Here is an 18,414-nt window from a genome sequence, read left to right as displayed (position 1 = left end):
TGCCCTGACTCCTGGGATGATGCAGTGCATCGTGATGATAATGTCTTTTCCTGTTTTTACACTCGAGCTCCATTTGCTCTCTTCAGGCCTCTAGACTCACAGAGCCACCATTTAGCTCTCAACAGGGAGAGAGTAGAGGGGGAATCGGTCGCTCCGCCTCTCTTATCTCTCACTTAACAAAAGCCTCTGATGAAGACAACAAGCATTTTCCATCTCCCACTCTGTGCCTCTCTCTTGCTCCCCCTCATTTGTCTCATGCTCTCCTCTGTTTAACAGTCAGGGTGCTAGTTGAACATGGCAGCTCTGACACTTTCTCACATCTCCTGTCCTTTGTTGTGTGTATGCTCACGTTGTGTGCCTGTGTGAACATCTGTGTGTGTGTGTGTGTGTGTGTTGAGTCTAATGTGGGCTTGCTTGTGTCTCCGCACTTGCTTGCCAATGTGTGCGCTTCGTGTATTTGCACCACCGCCTTTCTGACAGTACATGAGTTTTATATACTGCTTTTGTGAATGTATTACAGTGAGCGCATGCCTGCGCGTGTACACTCATACGCCCGTAGCTTTCTCAGACAGTATCGTTCCGTTGGTTGTCACAATGAGAGTCCAAAATTACACTATATGAACAGAAATAATGGACCACCTACACCTTCAGGAGCTTTTATGGCATCGGACTCTAAATCTACATGCAATAATAAGGAGTTGCAGCTATTACAGCTTCCAATCATCTGGGAAGAGTTTAAGCTCTCTGCACGATTTTAGAGTGTGTCTGTGGGAATTTTAGCCCATTCATCCATTAGAGCATTTTATAAGGTCAGACACTGATCATGGACGAGAGAGCCTGGCTCGCAATCTCCGTTCTGGTTCATCCAAAAGGTGTTCAATGGGCTTGAAGTCAGCCACTCAAGTCTTCCCACACCAAAATCACCTAACCATGCCTTTATGGACCTTGTGCACTGGGTCACTATTATCCTGGAACAAAAAAGGGCCTTCCTCAAATTGTTCCCACAACGCATGAGGCATAGAATTGTTCAGAATGTCTTGTTAAGCTGAAATATTAAGATTTCCCTGATGCATGGTGTGTGTTATCAGCTTAAGAGTGTTCACACTGGAGTTTCGGAGTCTCACCTATTTTTTCTTGTGTGACGGGTTCCCAGTAAATATAGACAGAGAAAAGATTGAGAAAAGACAGCAATATAACATACAACTGACACCAAAGTAGTTTTAGTGTCGGGGCTGAAACTGAAAAAACACACACATTATATTTTGGAAACTATATTTTAGCAGCAGTATGTGGAGAAGGTGGAGCCTAAATCTACAGGAGACCCCTACATAGCTTAGAATTATATCAGGTCAAGGCCAGATGGTCTTTCTTTGTCCATCAAAATCATGCGATAAATCAGAAACTACAGTGCACACACACACACACACACACACGCGCGATCACGACGTGCCATGCGTCCAGTGTAAACCAGGCCAAGATAAACAACGACAACACCAGATAAACAAACTCATACCTCATTATCCCTCCTCCATGTTACTGCTGGCCCAATGAAGTCAAGCAGGTAACATTCTCCTGGCATTGGCCAGAAGCAGTTCTTGTCCATTAGGCTGGCAGATAGAGATGTGTGATTCGTCTCGCCTCAAAACACATTTCCACTGCTCCAGAGGCCAGTAGCAGCGTGCTTAACATCACTCCAAACTGACTTGATGAAAAGACGGCATCCTTTTACAGTGCCTCACTAACAGTTTAGTGAACTGTTTAGACTGACTCATTTATTTCACAAATGTTTGTAAAGGCAGATACACCAGTGGCAAACACCTGCTTCAGTACTTGTGGTGTAGCGCGCACACGCATGCATACGCACTGAAAACTTTATTGAAGCCTATGCGCAGCTGTCTAGTTTTTTATTTCTGGCTTATTGTTTCCAGCAGAAGTGGTTCTTAGCTTGTAATTTGGAGGAAATGGGTGAACAGTCTCTATAATTACACCTCACCCACTGACACTGATTTACATACAAACACAATCCCACTCCAATTCAAACCTTCATTATCTGTGGATTCCATTCTTTAAGGTACAATATTCTGGCTTTTATAGATTTCATTGAAGCTCTGTTTCTCGGCACCGCTGCTTAGTCATTCCACCAAGTGCTGCAAATAAGGACATTTCCAGTCAGAATATGCCCTAGGAATGTTTAAATTCCTCACACTAAGTGCAGTATAACTAAAAGGGTCATACAGTATGCAAATGCGGTTTTCTTTTCTTTTTTTGCTCTGTGGTCATTATGTACATATGTAGGTATGCATCTGCATTATCAACAGAACCTGCCATGGACATAGCGCACACCTGTGTGTTGGTCTTCTCTCTGTGGTTTGTTTGGTTTCTTCATAGTTTTTCTCTTTAATACACACACACACACACACACACACACAAAATAAGCTCCATTGTAGGGCCATTACAATGTGAATGAGAGGCCCACCAGCTCCAATAAGATGTGTGTGAGTGAGTATGTGTCAGTGCAAATAGGTTATGGAGATTGATGAAGTCGTTGCAAGGCATAAAGGGGAACATCTAATCAAGTTAAAACACTGTGATTGACAGGCCGATGCAGGCAGAGTCTGAAATGTGTTGTATTCATTGTCATTACTGGTATTTTTAAACCACCACCAGTTTCAGTGTTCCTCCTCATCCTCCTCCTCTTCCTCGTCGTCTTTATATCCTTGAGCACAAATTAAACATGTGCAAGCAAGGAGCTGGAGTGAATCAGCAAGGCGCACCATTAACTTGTACCAGTGCGTACCCTCATCCGGCTAACAACAACTAACGGTCCCTAAGCTTTTACCGGCCCGTGATCACTGATGCCAGGCAAAAAGGCTGTTTGTGTCAGTCAAACCGAAACGCCCCCCCCCCCCCCCTCCACCCCCCTTCTGTCTCTCCTCGTCTCTCCCTCCCTCTCCCTCGATCGCCTCCACTTGTGTAGGCACTCTTAAATCGGTGCGTTTACGCACGGCGGCGGTTCGTTATCAGGCATCCTGATACCGGTGCTCCTCCGTTTACTCGCCGCTAAATCTCCACCTTAAAGAGCAGAGATAAAGGGACAAGTGGATTTTGAGGGAGAGAGAGAGATAGGGAGGGAGGGAGGGAGGTAGAAGACAGCGGGGGGGGGCGACTGGAGTAGAGAAGGGAAGAATGGTGAAAGGGGGGAGGAGAGCGGATCATTCCGCCTGGCCGCCCCTGCCTCTCTAATAGAGAGAGAGAGAGAGAGAGAGAGAGATGGAACAGAGCTTCAGCATCCAAAACACACGGGAGTGGCGCGCCACCGAGACCGGAGCCCCGGACCCACCCGAAGCAGCGTCACATCCACCGCTCTCCTGTCACGCCTCTTGCGCGCGCGGCGGCGCCTCATCCTCGGTTAACGGTAAGTGGTCGAGTCGGTGTTTTTCCTCCGTAACGTAAACTTTGGCGGCACGAGGATGTTAAACTATCTGTGATCATCTGCTGCTCGTGTGCATTTTCACCGGAGGTTTAACGAAACAGTTTTCTTTTATCCCACGTTTATGAAACGTTGAAACGTTTATCCCATGGTTAACACCAGGAGACTTCTTAACCTAATTTTAAGCGGGTATATATATACTGTATATATAGATATATATATATATATTTTTTTTTAATTAACACAGAAACAATTAGCAGTCAGAAAAAACACTTAGGCTATTTTGGACAAAAGCAAACAAACAAAAACATAACAATGACATTGAATTGCTGATTTTATATCTTTATTTTTATATTTGGATGTGAAGCATTCATGGTTCAACAACTTTTTTCACATTTTACAAAAAAAAAAATCATGACACAAGACTAGCTGATTTATAATTCTACAGTTATTCTAGTAAGAGGCAAAACTTCCATGTGAAATCTCGTTTAATCAGTGCCAGCGCCCTCCTGTGGCACAACAGGTTCAACCAACACTCTTCTTGTCTGCCAGATGCAGTATTTAATTAATATTTTCTTGGCTAAAAATTGTATCAATCCCTCTGAACCCCTTTTACAACCTTTTATGAGGCAGTGGGTGAAAATCTTCTGGCCACATGAGACAAAACTCTTCACGTTGTGCAATAGAACAAGTAAAATCACATCAGAAGGTATTTAGCAGTTTGCTTTCTTATCACTGTACCAATCACGATGGCATGCGTTTTATACTGCATTTGTGTTTCAACAGGTATGAATGAAATTGCTAAGAGCCAGTTTCCTCCTCCTTCTCATTTTCCATTAGCGCATATATGGAATATGACTGAAGTTCCATCACTATGACCTTCTCTTTGCTTGTGTTCTCTAAAGGCGAGGGACAAGGAGAGAAGGATGGAGAATGTGAGGAAAATAATTGATATTTAAACAGACAGAATGAAAAAAGATTATGATGTAGTAAGAAAATGGAGCGAGACAGAAGGGTCATAGTGGCACGGATAGAGAGAGGGATGCTGTAGGATCTTTTCTTCTTCCTCACTCCCGGCACATACATTAAGATGCTAATCCTGGTCTTTTTTGGCTCTTCCGTTCTGTAATTCATTATATTTTGTTCCTCTCTGTACTCTCTCTATCTGTCGCTTTCAGTCTTGTAGTTTTCTCTCACTTGCCGTTTCCTCTGTACTGTCCTGGGCTCTCCCTAGATTAGTGCCCCTGGCAAAAGGATTCCAACTCTAATTTAGTGGTATTACAGCTGAATAGGCTCAGCAATTGAACAGAAGTGCACAGAATATGGCACAATTAGAGTAATTCTTTGTAGAGCTTTACGGCACTGATGAGCTGAGCTCCCGTCTATCTCTGCACATTGCCATATGAACGCACAACCAGCTGTTGTTTATTTGTGTGGATTGACTTTTGCGTTGTGTTTGTGCTTTTAACTGTGATGTCACTGTGTGTGTGTGAGAGTGTGTGTATTTGTTTGTGTGTGCCAGAGGTTGGATAAGCCCCAAGGATGCAACTTGTTTTCAATCATCTCTGTAGTTACCAGCTGCGCCCTTAGGTTCCCCAGGGTGGTACAACCTAGACACACACACACACACACACACACACACACACACACACACACACACACACATGCACGCACGCAAGCATACTGGCAGAGAACAAATGTACATTATTCAACCTCGCCCAACAACCAACAGGTTTCACTCTTTCTTTTCTCCTTGTTCTCTTTATCTGCAGACATTAATCATCACTCGCTCCATATCTTCAAGTGATCCCTGTGGGTGAATTGGGAAAAGAGTCGACTGCGTAACCTCAATGAAGACCTTTGTTCCCCGACATCCGGCGCAGCTTTCCTCTCCATCTGCCATGGTGACATGACACCCTCCTGAGTGGCTTTGCTGCTTTCTCCGACACCCTTTGGGCTTGTCAACCTCCGGGAACCTGTACAGACACTGTTGCTCGGCTTCCGCAAACTAAAAAAAGACATCTCCTACTCCTACGCAAAGCACCTCACCAGTTTGCGATGACGGTGGCCGTGCGATTTCGTCGCCACTTACGCCGGCTCTTGCTCCTGCTGGCCTCCTGCTGTCTCCTCTCCCTCCTCCTCTCTGCTTACTTTCTCTTTACGAACTCCTCTCCTTCCATGCAGCTCGGACAATCTCCTGAACCCGCGTGCTCCCAGCCCCTCTCCATGTCTCCGTATCGCCAACTCCCTTACCCATACCCACCTAACCCCCCTCACACACATGTCCACACTGATCCAGTGGTTCTCGTAATGGTGGAGTCCCAGTACTCACAGCTGGGTCAGGACATTGTAGCTATATTGGAGTCAGCACACTTCCAGTTCCGCATGGAGATTGCCTCGGGGAAGGGCGACCTTCCGCCACTGACAGAAAAGGGCCGTGGACGATATTCACTCATCATTTATGAGAATCTGTTAAAGTATGCACATGCAGACACATGGAACAGACAGCTGTTACATCAATATTGTACCGAGTTTAGAGTGGGCATCATAGGTTTCTACCGCTCCACTGAGAACTCCCCACCTCTTCTTAAACTCAGAGGTCTCCCGCTGGTGTTACGGACCAACCAGGCACTCTGGGACTGCTGTGTGGTGTCTAGCTCTCCCCTGCTCCACATTACAAAGCCTGGCATGGATCGAGGGGCCTTACCTGGGGAGGAATGGACGTCCTTCTCCTCCAATCACTCGACGTACCAGGCTGTGCTGCATGCAAGGTCCAAGGAGGGAACTGGGGCAGGGAGTGGTGATAATCCAGGGCTGGGCTTCGGTTTAGGCCTCCAAACCACCGTAGTTCAGGACATGGGACTGTTTGATGGGGTACGGAGGGTACTATTTGGTCAGGGATTGGGCTACTGGCTCCACAGACTCATCTTGGTGGATGCCATCTCCTACCTCACTGACAGGAAGCTTACTTTGGGTCTGGACCGGCACATACTGGTGGATATAGATGACATTTTCGTCGGGAAGGAAGGGACACGCATGAACGCCAAGGATGTGAAGGTACTGGGAGTGATGGGTGTGTGATGTTGTGCTTTAGAGAGAGTGTGGGGTAGGGAGAATGATCACATCAGTAGTGTTATTTTAGTAAGGTGTGATTTTGCTATTAATTCTGAAAAGCATCAAGCCGGTACTAAGCAGTCACTGACAAGAAAACTATTTACTTTATACAGTAATTGTATATCCACTAAGCCTAACCTGGATATTTATCCCAACCCTAAACTCAGTCCTTTCCTATTTCCTAACCCTAAATTCTGACTTTTATTTTATCACTGCTCTGCTTTGTTCTGAGCTGCTCTGAACACTTAGGAATGCTCCAGTCAGTATTGATAATCAATGACATGTATCTTTTTTCAGTAATAATTCATGCACACAGTAGAGCACATATGTCTGCCACATAGGTACCCTATAAAAACTTATGAAATGCTGTATTATATGTAATATATTAATAATATATAATAATAATTTTAACAATTGAGGCACATACTCTCTTTTTCGCTGCAAGGGAACAGTGCTCGCCACAACGCTGCCGTGTGACCCAAGACACATAACATGAATTAACCAATTTCCCCTTGAGGGACAATAAAGCTCTGACCTGAACTGAGCATAGAACTATATTGTTGATCATGAAATTCATGAATAAAACAGCTGGTAGTTCATAGTGGTTTAGAAGCCTGCACTTTACACGAGTGCAATAAAGCACTCTCCCTCCTTGCCGGAGGATTTCTGATTAGTAAAAACTGATAAAATGTATTGAAGGCAAGTTTCTCTCTACCATTCGCGGTCACCTGTTGTTTCATTCATTTTCTGAATGTAGTGGCCTTGGTAATATTAACTTGAGTATTGCATCAAAATCTTCCTTAAAGTATTGTGATAACACCAAGTGAAGGTGTGCGTGTGCTTGTTGACAATAAAATATGTTTACTTTTTGCACAGTAAATTAAAAAAAAGGAAAGTAGTGTAGTTTGAAGGGTTGTCGCCATGAAGGGGCATTTCAGACAGCTTTTGTGTGTGGGTGGGGGGGTGTGTAATGTCTCTGTGTTGTTTGCCAAATGCATATGTGTTGTGATATGTGTGCGAAAGAGTGTTTACCTCAAATGGAGCTTTAGCCAGAAGTAAAGAGGCCATTTAAGGGAGCAAAGAAGTGAGGTGGAAGAGAGAGAAAAGGGAGGCTGAGAGAGAGAAAGAGGTTGTGAATGAGCCAGTGAAAAGATGAATGCACTTATTCCTCTTTTCCCACGTTCCTCCTCTTAGAGAAACTAAAGGAGAGTCAGCCGTGCAGCCCGCCTCTCAAGACATCCATTGTTTCAACACACACTTGCATGAGCAAACATGCACACACACACACACACACGTACACTTAACACAGGCGTATGTGCACCCACTCATATGCATGTAAACATTTCTTATAAGAGGGAAGAAGAGCGATCTTTGGTTACTTTCTCCCACTGCAGCTTCAATCAGGCCATCCTGCTGTGTGGTGACATGCATGAGCTGAGACCAGTGGCATCTGCCCGTGTCACCGTAGTCACGGGATGGACATGTTTGTGTGTGTGTGTGTGTGTGTGTGTGTGTGTTTTTTCTGATTCAGCACTTTAGATTAGAATGTCACTTTCCATCAGTGGCTGACACCTGTCCCATGAGACAGAGACAAAGCGGTCGTCTGTGGCTGAAAGTGAAGCTGAGAAAACAGGAGTGCGGCGGGTGGTCAAGTGGAGAGCAATTCCATCCTTGCATTTGAATACACTTACTTGTATCCAAAAAGGATAAAAGAGTGTATATTCACACACTCACACAATTCACACTCACCCGTGCACATGTGGGTTCACAAAATGAGCACACATGTACTCTCTTGTTTGAGTTTTCATTTTAAATCTGTCTGACTCTTCTGCTTCATGGCATAAATATACATGAGGGTGAACCAGTGCCATAACAGAAGGACAAGGAGATGTGGATGGAAGTGTGGCAAAGAGGCCCAGATGGAGAGACATATCGAGAGAGGGGCATTAAAAGAGAGTGATGCCATTTGACACACTAACACCTCCATATTCCTCCTTCATATTTCTTCTCCTCCAGGACAGTTGGCAATCACAGAGAGGAAAGGATTTTGAGGGTGAGAAGAGGGAAGGTTGGAGTATGGTGTTTGGGGGGGGGGAAGAGCTTGCAGCAAACGTTGTGATTTCTGAGAAACAAAATGCTCAAGGGGAATGGGGAAGGTGCAGGAGCAGGAACATGGTGATTTGCAACAGCCCTGCACTTAGAAATGAAGAGCCTCATTTAGAGTTTTCAGATTACAGTTTGAAGAGGGCTTGATTTATGTGCACGGGCACCATGCACGGGCATCAAAACCACATCATTTTACTCTTCTTAACTTAATAGTGTCTTTTGTCGTGATGCAGGGGCTGTTTAGTTTCTAGGTAGTGAGATTTCAGAGAGTCTTTCCCCTCCACCAAGTCGTCAGTGAAAAGCTGTTGAAAGGATGACTCATATTAGATGACCACGTGTCAAATGTACTGTACTTTCACCGTGAGTGAAGGTGACAGCTTAAAAGATGTCCTTTCATGTCATTAAAAAGATTCACAGAATGACGAAATTATGAGCGCGGGAAGTTACTTTCCACAAAGTAAAAGATGACAGCTTCATAGCTTTAAGCAATTAAACATTAGGTTCAACTTTGGGAGCCCGGTCTGACATATGACACATGACTGATTATTAGCAAAGACTAGATGAATGTTAATCCTCTCCTATCCTATCATGCTTCAAGCATAGCGTATGTGCAACACTGCGTCAACGTATGTAACAGGATGTGTTATTTACCAATTAGTAAGACATGGCACTTACACTGCCACAGTTATAAATCCCCTCTTACTTCTAAAAAGCCTACATTCAATCTCCTGTTCTTGCTGAGAGGAGAAGAGAGAGATCCAGAGAGCGGGAGAGAGTGAGGCCAATTAAAATGCCACCCTCCTTCTCTCTGCACTCTTCATTAGACTCACCCTATGAGTTCATCTGGTGACAAACAATACCTACACCATCTCGTGTCTGCACGCATACTCACACACACACACACACAGCTGTATTTCCTCTATTAAAATGATTCACAGGGAGGCACCCAACGGATGGAATTTCTCAAAATGAGGGATGATGCCTGTCAAAAACTCCCATCAATGACGTGCTTGCGTTGGTGCTTGTGTTTTTTAATTCGTGTGTAGGTTTGCTGCGCTCCTCCGGCTTGAAGTGGTCATGGGGGGGGGTCTCAGATCCCTCTTCATTGCCACCGTCATTCTCCCTGTCTTCCTCCTCCGCTCACCTTCCACCTCACCCCTCCTTGGTTGAGTCATTGGTCACTATCTCCGGCCTATTTGTATTCCTTCCCAAACCCCTCTCTCGCGCAACCCATTTGTATTCTTTTCCTTCCCGTGGTGTTTTCCTAAGTGGTGTCATCTAAGGTGAAATAGCACATGCATATGCATGTGTTACGTACACGTTAAGTGCAAATTCTCCCTACATAGTTGTGAAAGCTCAAGTTAGATTGTCTTGTTATGTTTTTGTCGTCATTTTGGAGGAATTTCCCCACACTTTGCCTTTTTAATATTGTGGCAGTCCATCCATTATACCATAATAATTGGTAAATGATATTAAAACATGCTTTTCCAAAGAAACTATTTTTTTTAATTTGGCAAGTCAAATAATCACTACTTTCATGTAATAAGCTATAATATGCTATTTTGCCTTGAGGAGGGAACATACAGTAAAGCTTGTTTAATATTGTATCCACCTACAAGGTAGTTATTTTCATACAGAACTGCATGATTGCGCTTCAGCATTAATGTCCTGGCGAAAGCTTTTTTCGTCTTTTGGTGATCACCTTGGTTTATAACTTGAATAATGGCAACATTCGGACTTCCCTGAATGTTTTTTTGGGGTTGAGCAGTGTTTATTGTGCAGTTCTACTTAGAGTTAAACTTTAAGCTTAGTATATTGTGATGTATATTAAGTCAGTGGAACTGAGCTCACTCCATATCTGTTTATTACTTTGCTGAATGCTATTACCAAAGTAATGAAGGAAAGATACAAACAGCTGCGTCTCGCAGTAATTGGAGAAAAGAAGAAAAAGACCTTTTGTCACGAGAGAAATAGCTACGCAGTCTCCTTCTTTTAATTTGTCACACGGCATAATTCACATGGCAAAGGCTGGCACTCTTAATATGGTATGGGTATTAAGTAATTAGTGCTAGGTTGAGAGTGGTGGCTCTTTAGAAAGGTGACAGAGAAGCTTCCCGTCATTTACTGACTTTACTGATGATCAAGTCATCATTCTCATGCTTGGAGGCTGCACTGGTGTGTTGTTTTTTTTTAAATGACAGTTGCAGGTAGGAAAGAAGAATAGAATAAGAATGGAATAACCTATCTATAGGACGGCAGAGGAGGAGAGGATATTACTTTCAGCATGGTGCTTCCTGATATGTGCTTGTCTCATCCGATCTGAACAAGTGAAATTATATCATAGTCAACCCTGCAGGGTAGGAAAAGTTGAGTTGTTAGAGAGACAAATAATATACAAGAGAGCAGAACAATGATATTGCATTGCAGTGTCACTGTAATGACTAACCTAAAGAAAACATCTGTCAAAAAGAGAATTATCTCAATATCTTTTTTGTAAGCACTCCTAGGTTTTTACTCCAAATTAAATCTGAAAATGAGGCACTCGTTTTTATTTCACAAAAACGAGACTGGTTTTGCGGTCTCCGCAATCACTGAGGCTCAAAACCCTTGAAGAGCTGCCAAAGTAGAATTTATTGTAAGCATAGCAATGCCAAAGCAATCACAAGCACCTTGGATCTGTAAACGCAAGTGAAGAGATGATTTTGTAAAAAATGCTCCAAAAGCTGTGGTGACTCAAATGTGACGAGCACGGATGGAAGTGAGACACAAAAGGAAAGTGGAAGCAAAGACTGGCATCGACTGGCAACCTGCTTCTTCTGCTCGCCAAATAAAGATATCTGACCAGTGACGGATATATATACAGTATATTACATATAATTTGTTACTTGTGTTTAAAAGTAATAGGTTACGTCTATTTTAGAAGGCACTTTGGTTGAGTTTTTTGCAATAATAACTACTTGGTTAGAGATGTGAGAAATGATTAGTGACATCGTTTCACACGGACGCAGTGACACATTCTGTCTCTATCCGTGATCTAAGCCATATGAGCCTCCTATCTGCAGTGGCACACAACCAAAACAAGGACTACTTTATTTTTGTGACATGAATTTACATGTTGTTGTAAAAGCATTATTTTACAAAAATGACATTACATTGTTACCACAAAAATGAATGTATTCCTCTACTGTTGTTACTTTTGTAAGGCGTTACTCCCAACCCTGTGCCTGACCCAGTTAAAGTTATTGGTCTCGTGTTCATACGTGCACTGACACCCATGCACAAATAAATACAGACACTCCTGTAGAATTCAAAAACTGTGACCTGCTTTTATACACAGTCTAAACCCTCTTAAACATGCCTAATTTCCTTGTTCCTCTAAACCTACCTTACCATCTGTCCGTATAAAATCCCTTGTACAAATTAGTTCTTTCATCATCACTTTTGTTATTTTAGGTCTCGTAGCCTGGCTTAGTGCTGAAAAGAGAAAAGAAAAAGAAAACAAAGGCAAGAATGACAGAATGGGGATAGGGAGGAGAGGTGGATGGTGTAGAGGGTGTGTAAAAGGCAGTGAATGCCAGCTGCCCAGATGCCTGTCTTCCATCTGTTTGAACCCCAACATCTAGCTGGCACTTCTTCCACTTCTTACCCCACACACACGCAGGGACATAACAAATTTACACTCACATGCTGTCGCCTTCACATAGAAACAAACTGGCAGTACTTCTGACACTAGGCAGCTGTGGGATTGGACACATAAATAGCCCATAAAAAGGCTATTACTAATGGCTAATCCCAGTGTGTGTTTACCTTCAGCACTAGGCTTGTCAAGATCTCACATGCTACTGTTAATCTAAATCCACCGTCTTTCTTGTGAGGTCGTTTTTATGCCCCATTTTTAAACCATATGTTCAGCCTTGGGCTCAGTATCCAGTATCCTAGATCAAAGTCATGGTTCTGACATATGTTTCTGTCCTAGATGTCGACTCCTTTTTAATTTCTGGGTTCATATTTTACCTACAGTTCTTCCTCTACCTGATGGTGATCGATATTAGTGGTCTTATATCGTAGACCTCACTTTTGATGACAGCAAACTAACATCATGTCCCCCGCACAGTGTTGAATTTGTGGTTCAATTGAGTGTCAACAAAACATCCCATTATCGCTTCTGTGGTTGTGGTATAGTGGTGTGGTAATAATTTATAGATTTAACACTAAGGCTACATCTACACTGTTGGTTTCATATACAAAATGCATACATTTGGCTCCAGAATGCACATGTTGTCCACGTCACGCTGGCATTTAAAATACTGCTGGCTCAGCGCTGCGTTTTATTATAGACGGACAAAAATGGAGACCGTTGGAAACAATGACGCAGTTCCTCACATTCATTTCCATGATCTGGATGAAGTATGCAGAGCAACAGATAACATGTTCCAGGAGCGATGGCTATCTAGTAATGGTGTCTAACGACTTTTGCCCGGACGAGCTCCGTGTAGCAAGTCACTTAAAATGGAAGCAACAGCCAAATTGATGGACAGCTGCTCTTCAGTGGACAGTGGAAGTTAAATCGCTGCCAGACTTGGCTGATGTGACAAATGGTCATGTGACATACATTTATAGGCATATTGGTGTGGACACAGATTACCTCTATCTGGATGCAGATCATGTTTATCTGAAAATCCTGTGCTATGGCAGCAGCCTATGAAACCCTATTGCCTGAAACAATAACTTACAAGGAAGCTGTAATTTGTCTGGAGAATCGCTCACACCGAGTAGGCAAGATAACATATTGAGTTTGCGCTACTAAATCTGAAAGGTCCTGACGTCGTCATCTTTGTGAGGTGGCTGAAGAGCTTTGAAAATAGAGATGTTCCGATACCATTTTTTCCCTCCCGATACCGATTCCGATACTTGTGCTGTGGGTATCGGCCGATACCGAGTACCGATACCGATACCAGTGTGTTATAAAAAAATATATATCATACTACGCCTGCATGACTGTGATATGATTATCATCACCAAATCCTTTACCGTATCAGTCACGGGTGTCAGACAGTGGAATAATCTGGATGAGGAGATGAAAAAATCAGCAAAACGGAGTGTATTTAAAAAGAAGTATGTAGAGATGACCATTAATCGATACAGAATGACCCAGGAGGAAAGTATGACAAAGGTCAGAGACAGAAATCTGTAGACACCGTGAGGATACGGCAGTGGAAGCAAATGTAACCAAACAACAGCTGACATACATGGAGTCTGATTGACTGTCTAGAGCTAGACTGCATCTCTGAGTGCTACCTGATGCTGAAACATGTTTTTGTCAAAATGTCATAAGAAAAAGAAAAATGATGTATTGTATGATGAAAATATGTATTCTGTGGGTAATGGGGACGGGACTAGATAAGCTTTTGCTTCTCCGGCTTTCCCTTTTGGTTATGTGTATTGTTTAAACTACACTAAGATGATGTGTGATGATGAGTGATCTAACTGACATGACCGAAATAAACATATATATATATATATATATAGGTTAAACCCTCTGTAAAACATGAACGAATACAGCAAATGGACATCATTTATTTTTACCAGTGATATGTTATTTAGTTTTTCAGCTTGTACGTTTGTTTTCACTCTGGTCCAAACACCGCAGCACTGGCAGAGCTTCATGTTTCCATGACGACTGACCGGGAAAGGACGCGCGTGACATCATTTTTACTCGACTCCAGATTGTTAAAATGAGTCTCTGAAGTAACGTTAAACTTTAAAAACAGAGGCATACATACGCAGGACACAGGTACGCTGGTTAGTTGTAGCGCTGCTCTTTTCGTTTAATAAACGGGCCGCTCCAGTTTGACGTTAGACGCGCTAACGGAGCTAGCGCAGCTAACAACGCTAACAGAGCTAACTGGTAAATACTGCCAAACCGTCGACATGATGAGCTAACGTTAGCTCCTTGTCTACAGGTGTCGGGTGATCCGTTCTTCTTCACGCCTCTAAAACAGCACAGCGCAACTGTTTCAAGAGCGGCGAAGAAGAACTGTGTCAGAGCTAACGGAGCTCTATTAAATAACGTGGTATCGGATCGGTGCATGGACTCCAGTACTCGCCGATACCGATACCCACATTTTCGGCAGTATCGGAGGCATTTCCGATACCGGTATCGGAATCGGAACAACTCTATTTGAAAACTCCCCGCTTCCACACCTTTCTAACATTAGATTAACTGGGATTAACGGACTGTCTGAAAATGTACCTTTCTATACTCATGTTTAAATGGTAGCTATATAACCTGCAGCTTATGTGTACTTTATAGTATATAGTATATGGTGAAATTGTGGAACAGAAAACGTTGTTGGTCTCTGATCTGTACAGTTTGAGAGAAAGCTGCCGATAAATAGTCAGTTCAACTTATTGCTTTCAAAACACCATGTTCTGCTTTTGTGGTTGCCTGGTTTTAAATTAACATGGTTTATCAGGCGAAGTCCTTCGATCAAATGACAGAATATCTGAGTTGCTCGTAGTGTCAGAAATCAAGGCGATAGAATGTTGCCTGTGATGCCAGAAATAAAACATGCAAAAGCGGCAGCTCCATGGTATCACCAAAGATTCCCGCCTGTCTCTTCTTCTGTGTTCGGCTTTGGATGTTAGGTAGCAGAATACAAATGAGGTGTTTAAGCTAATACACTGCACACTTGGACCCACACCTGAGCCAACTTTCACAGATACCAACACACGCGTTAATAATGCCTCTCCACCAGGTGCATCAGGGAGTGTGTATTGAGTTATAATGCAAAGCACTCAGCTGCAAACTTCATTTTAATTCATACGTCTTTGTATCCACATGCATGCATGCATGCTTGTGTGTGTGTGTGTGTGTGTGCGCGTGTGTGTGTGTGAGAGTGTGCTTGTGTGTGTAAGATGTAGAGGATGTCATAACAGAGGAGACAGGGGATCAGATTAGGGAGCTGTGCACATCTGTCAGCATGCAGCCATCTTCAACACCATTAGATTAGAGATAATGAAGACTCTGTGCATGTGTCTGTATATTTGTTAGTTATGGAGACAGAGGTGGAGAAGAGAGAGAGAGAGAGAGAGAGAGAGGTGAAGCTGATTCCTTACTCTGACATCAACTGCTCAGGTCTTGTAAATCATGGATGGTTCGTAGGGATCGATTAAAAGCAGCATGACACGGACTGGTAACAGAGATGTAGCCCAACAGACACTCCAAGCAGATTGAAATACACACGGAGTGTAATGATATTTTGAAATAAACATAATATGTGTGCGAGAGCAAACAGTGAGAAGAGCATAGAGAGCGATAAGATGGGTTGGGAGATTGTACGGGAAAGAGCAAGGGGAGAGAAGTAGGAAGAAAGAAAGAAAAAGAGCGATCTTTCCTGCATGCTGCTTCAGCCTTCTTTTCAAATTAGAACAGCCCCATCTCCTGAGAATGTGACATTTTCACGGAGCAAGCGAGGGAGAGATGGAGGTTCGCAGAAGAGGGAGGGGGGTTGGAAGACAAATGGGAAAGGGGGGGGGGGCACTAAGGCGACCGCAGGTTCTCAGAAGTAGGAAGAAGGAAGTGCAGAGGGTGTATCAAAAAGAGAGGAGGCAGCTGGAGAGGAGGGAGGGAGAGGGCTAATGTTAGGGATGGATGGAAAGAATGATGAGAAGGGAGGAGTGTGTGTGGGGGGGTTATTAGCCCACCCTCCAGAGGCTACTAATGCACTGACCTTCATTAACTCGCATTACTGTTGGTGTGTGTGACTCTGCAACTCTCTTTAGTTAACACTCATTACAGAGTCTTTGTTTAAAGGCCAGTAAACTAATGAAGTCATTAAATAAGTGGAGAAAATCCTGATTCAAGTATTGAAACCGGGGGGAGGTAACTTTAAGGACAGACACGGACACTAGAGCAAGTATAAGAAAAAACTGAAAAACGACTCGCTGCACCAGTCACATTTTGGTGACTGCTGCCATCAGGAGTTTGTTCTCTGGCGAATAAGAGTTCACTATAATATACAAGAGAGAGACATAAGAATCACTCAGATCAGGTGTTTGTCTGTGCAAGTGTGGGCTGGGGAGAGATAAACCTGATGTATTGTGCTGTGTAGTTCTTCGACTCATCTTTCTTTCTTTCTTTCTTTCTTTCTTTCTTTCTTTCTTTCTTTCTTTCCTTCTTTCCTTCTACAGGCTCTCCTCGATATTCAGACACAACTGCGTTCCCAGATCTCCAACTTCACCTTCAATCTTGGCTTCTCTGGGAAGTTTTACCACACAGGTTTGTAATGTTTATATGCAATCACACAAATCTAATGCTTTATACATACCATACACAGCAGAATGACTGCATTTTTTTTTGTTCTTACCTTATGATAATGTATGGTGTACAAGCTGCGGTTCATGGCTCGTCACATTGGGAAGACGCAAAAAACGAAACTCCAAATGACGGAAGAGGCTGATTTTTAAAGTTGAGAGGCTGTCATGTTTGCAGTTCTGCAGTTACCCTGCTAATTTCTCTTTCAATAAAATGGATCCAGTTCCAAAAGTAACATGTTGATATACAATTAAAGCTGAATGATTTGTGCTCCACTTCATTCATTTTAGGGGGTTTTCTGTAGACATCCAAAATGAGCAATTACTGTTTGTGTGTGTGTGTGTGTACGTTATATGTGAGAAATGTTCCTGGTTATCATAAAAAAATATCTTTCTAAATCCCATACTATCTCTAGGTGCAATTTTAATTCATACTTGACCGGCTCTGACATGCTCCCATGTTTGCTTGAAAGTTCTTTTGTGGCCCCAAGGACAGATTTTTGTGATTTTTAGATTAAGTGTCTAAATGTGCACCAAGAGAAAAAAAAAAGTAGGACACCATCTAAAGAACTGCAGAGGTGACATGATTGCAATAACAAAAAAATGTGATGTCGAATAGAACACATCTATTATTATCACTTTTCATCACCATGGTATCAGACCGCTACCTTAAAACAACCCAGACATACTGTGAGCCTATACCAGGGAGAAGCTGTGTAAAACTGAACTCGTACATCTGTGCAAGTTTCACGCTTTGTCCTCTTTGTCCCTTTTTTTCCCCTGTGCATGTCGGTTTTTGTTTGTGCAGGCACAGCAGAGGAGGATGAGGGAGACGATTTATTGTTGAAATATGTGGATGAGTTCTGGTGGTTTCCTCACATGTGGAGCCACATGCAGCCTCACCTCTTCCACAATGAGTCGTCCCTGCTGGAGCAGATGGTCCTCAACAAGGAGTTTGCTCTGGTGAGATGGATGTGCACACGTTTGTTGCAGCTGTCTATTCTGTTGTTGCTGTCTTCTTTGTGTGTCCTTTTAATCACGTTCGCTCCCCGTAATTGCATTTTTCTTCAAGGGCATCCGTCGCTGTTTTGCACATATAACCGAAATGTATTTGTCACGGCAAATTACAAACATGACATTCATGTAAACTGTTGAAAGACTCATTTACGGTTTGTTCGGTTTCTCTCGAAAATGTGTTACAGGTTTAGAACAAGAGGTATTTCACCAAACACATTTTCTTAATATTCACTTGCTGGCACAAGCTGGGACATGTGTGGATCCAGAAAGCAGTATGAAAAGATGATAGCCATTACTCTTGAGTAGAGAATCGATGTTTTAAAAGTTCTATTGATGTCACCATGTAAGAAAATATGGCTATGTAACAGAACAACGTATATTTTTGATGTCAGAAACCACAAACTTTGAGTTTACAACCAACACCTATATCA

General features: G+C 43.0%; 1 protein-coding gene across 3 annotated transcripts in view; it reads left to right on the top strand.

The window, feature by feature from the left end:
- Positions 1-18,414, top strand: part of ndst3 (N-deacetylase/N-sulfotransferase (heparan glucosaminyl) 3) — an 87,206-nt gene that overhangs the window by 46,666 nt on the left and 22,126 nt on the right. The window contains exons 1-4 of one of the 3 annotated variants that reach the window (XM_058639612.1): positions 3,193-3,415; positions 5,203-6,487; positions 16,844-16,931; positions 17,775-17,929. In XM_058639612.1, the coding sequence (XP_058495595.1) occupies positions 5,489-6,487; positions 16,844-16,931; positions 17,775-17,929 (1,242 nt within the window). In that variant the 5' untranslated portion in view covers positions 3,193-3,415; positions 5,203-5,488. Of the gene's footprint in view, positions 1-3,192; positions 3,416-5,202; positions 6,488-16,843; positions 16,932-17,774; positions 17,930-18,414 lie in introns of those variants that run through there. The other 2 variants (XM_058639614.1, XM_058639613.1) reach the window with 2 other exon arrangements.

This window comes from Solea solea, chromosome 10 (assembly GCF_958295425.1).
Source record: "Solea solea chromosome 10, fSolSol10.1, whole genome shotgun sequence".
Taxonomy (NCBI): Eukaryota; Metazoa; Chordata; class Actinopteri; order Pleuronectiformes; family Soleidae; genus Solea; species Solea solea.
Note: the sequence above shows the minus strand (reverse complement) of the source record. Positions and strands in the feature narration are given on the sequence as shown.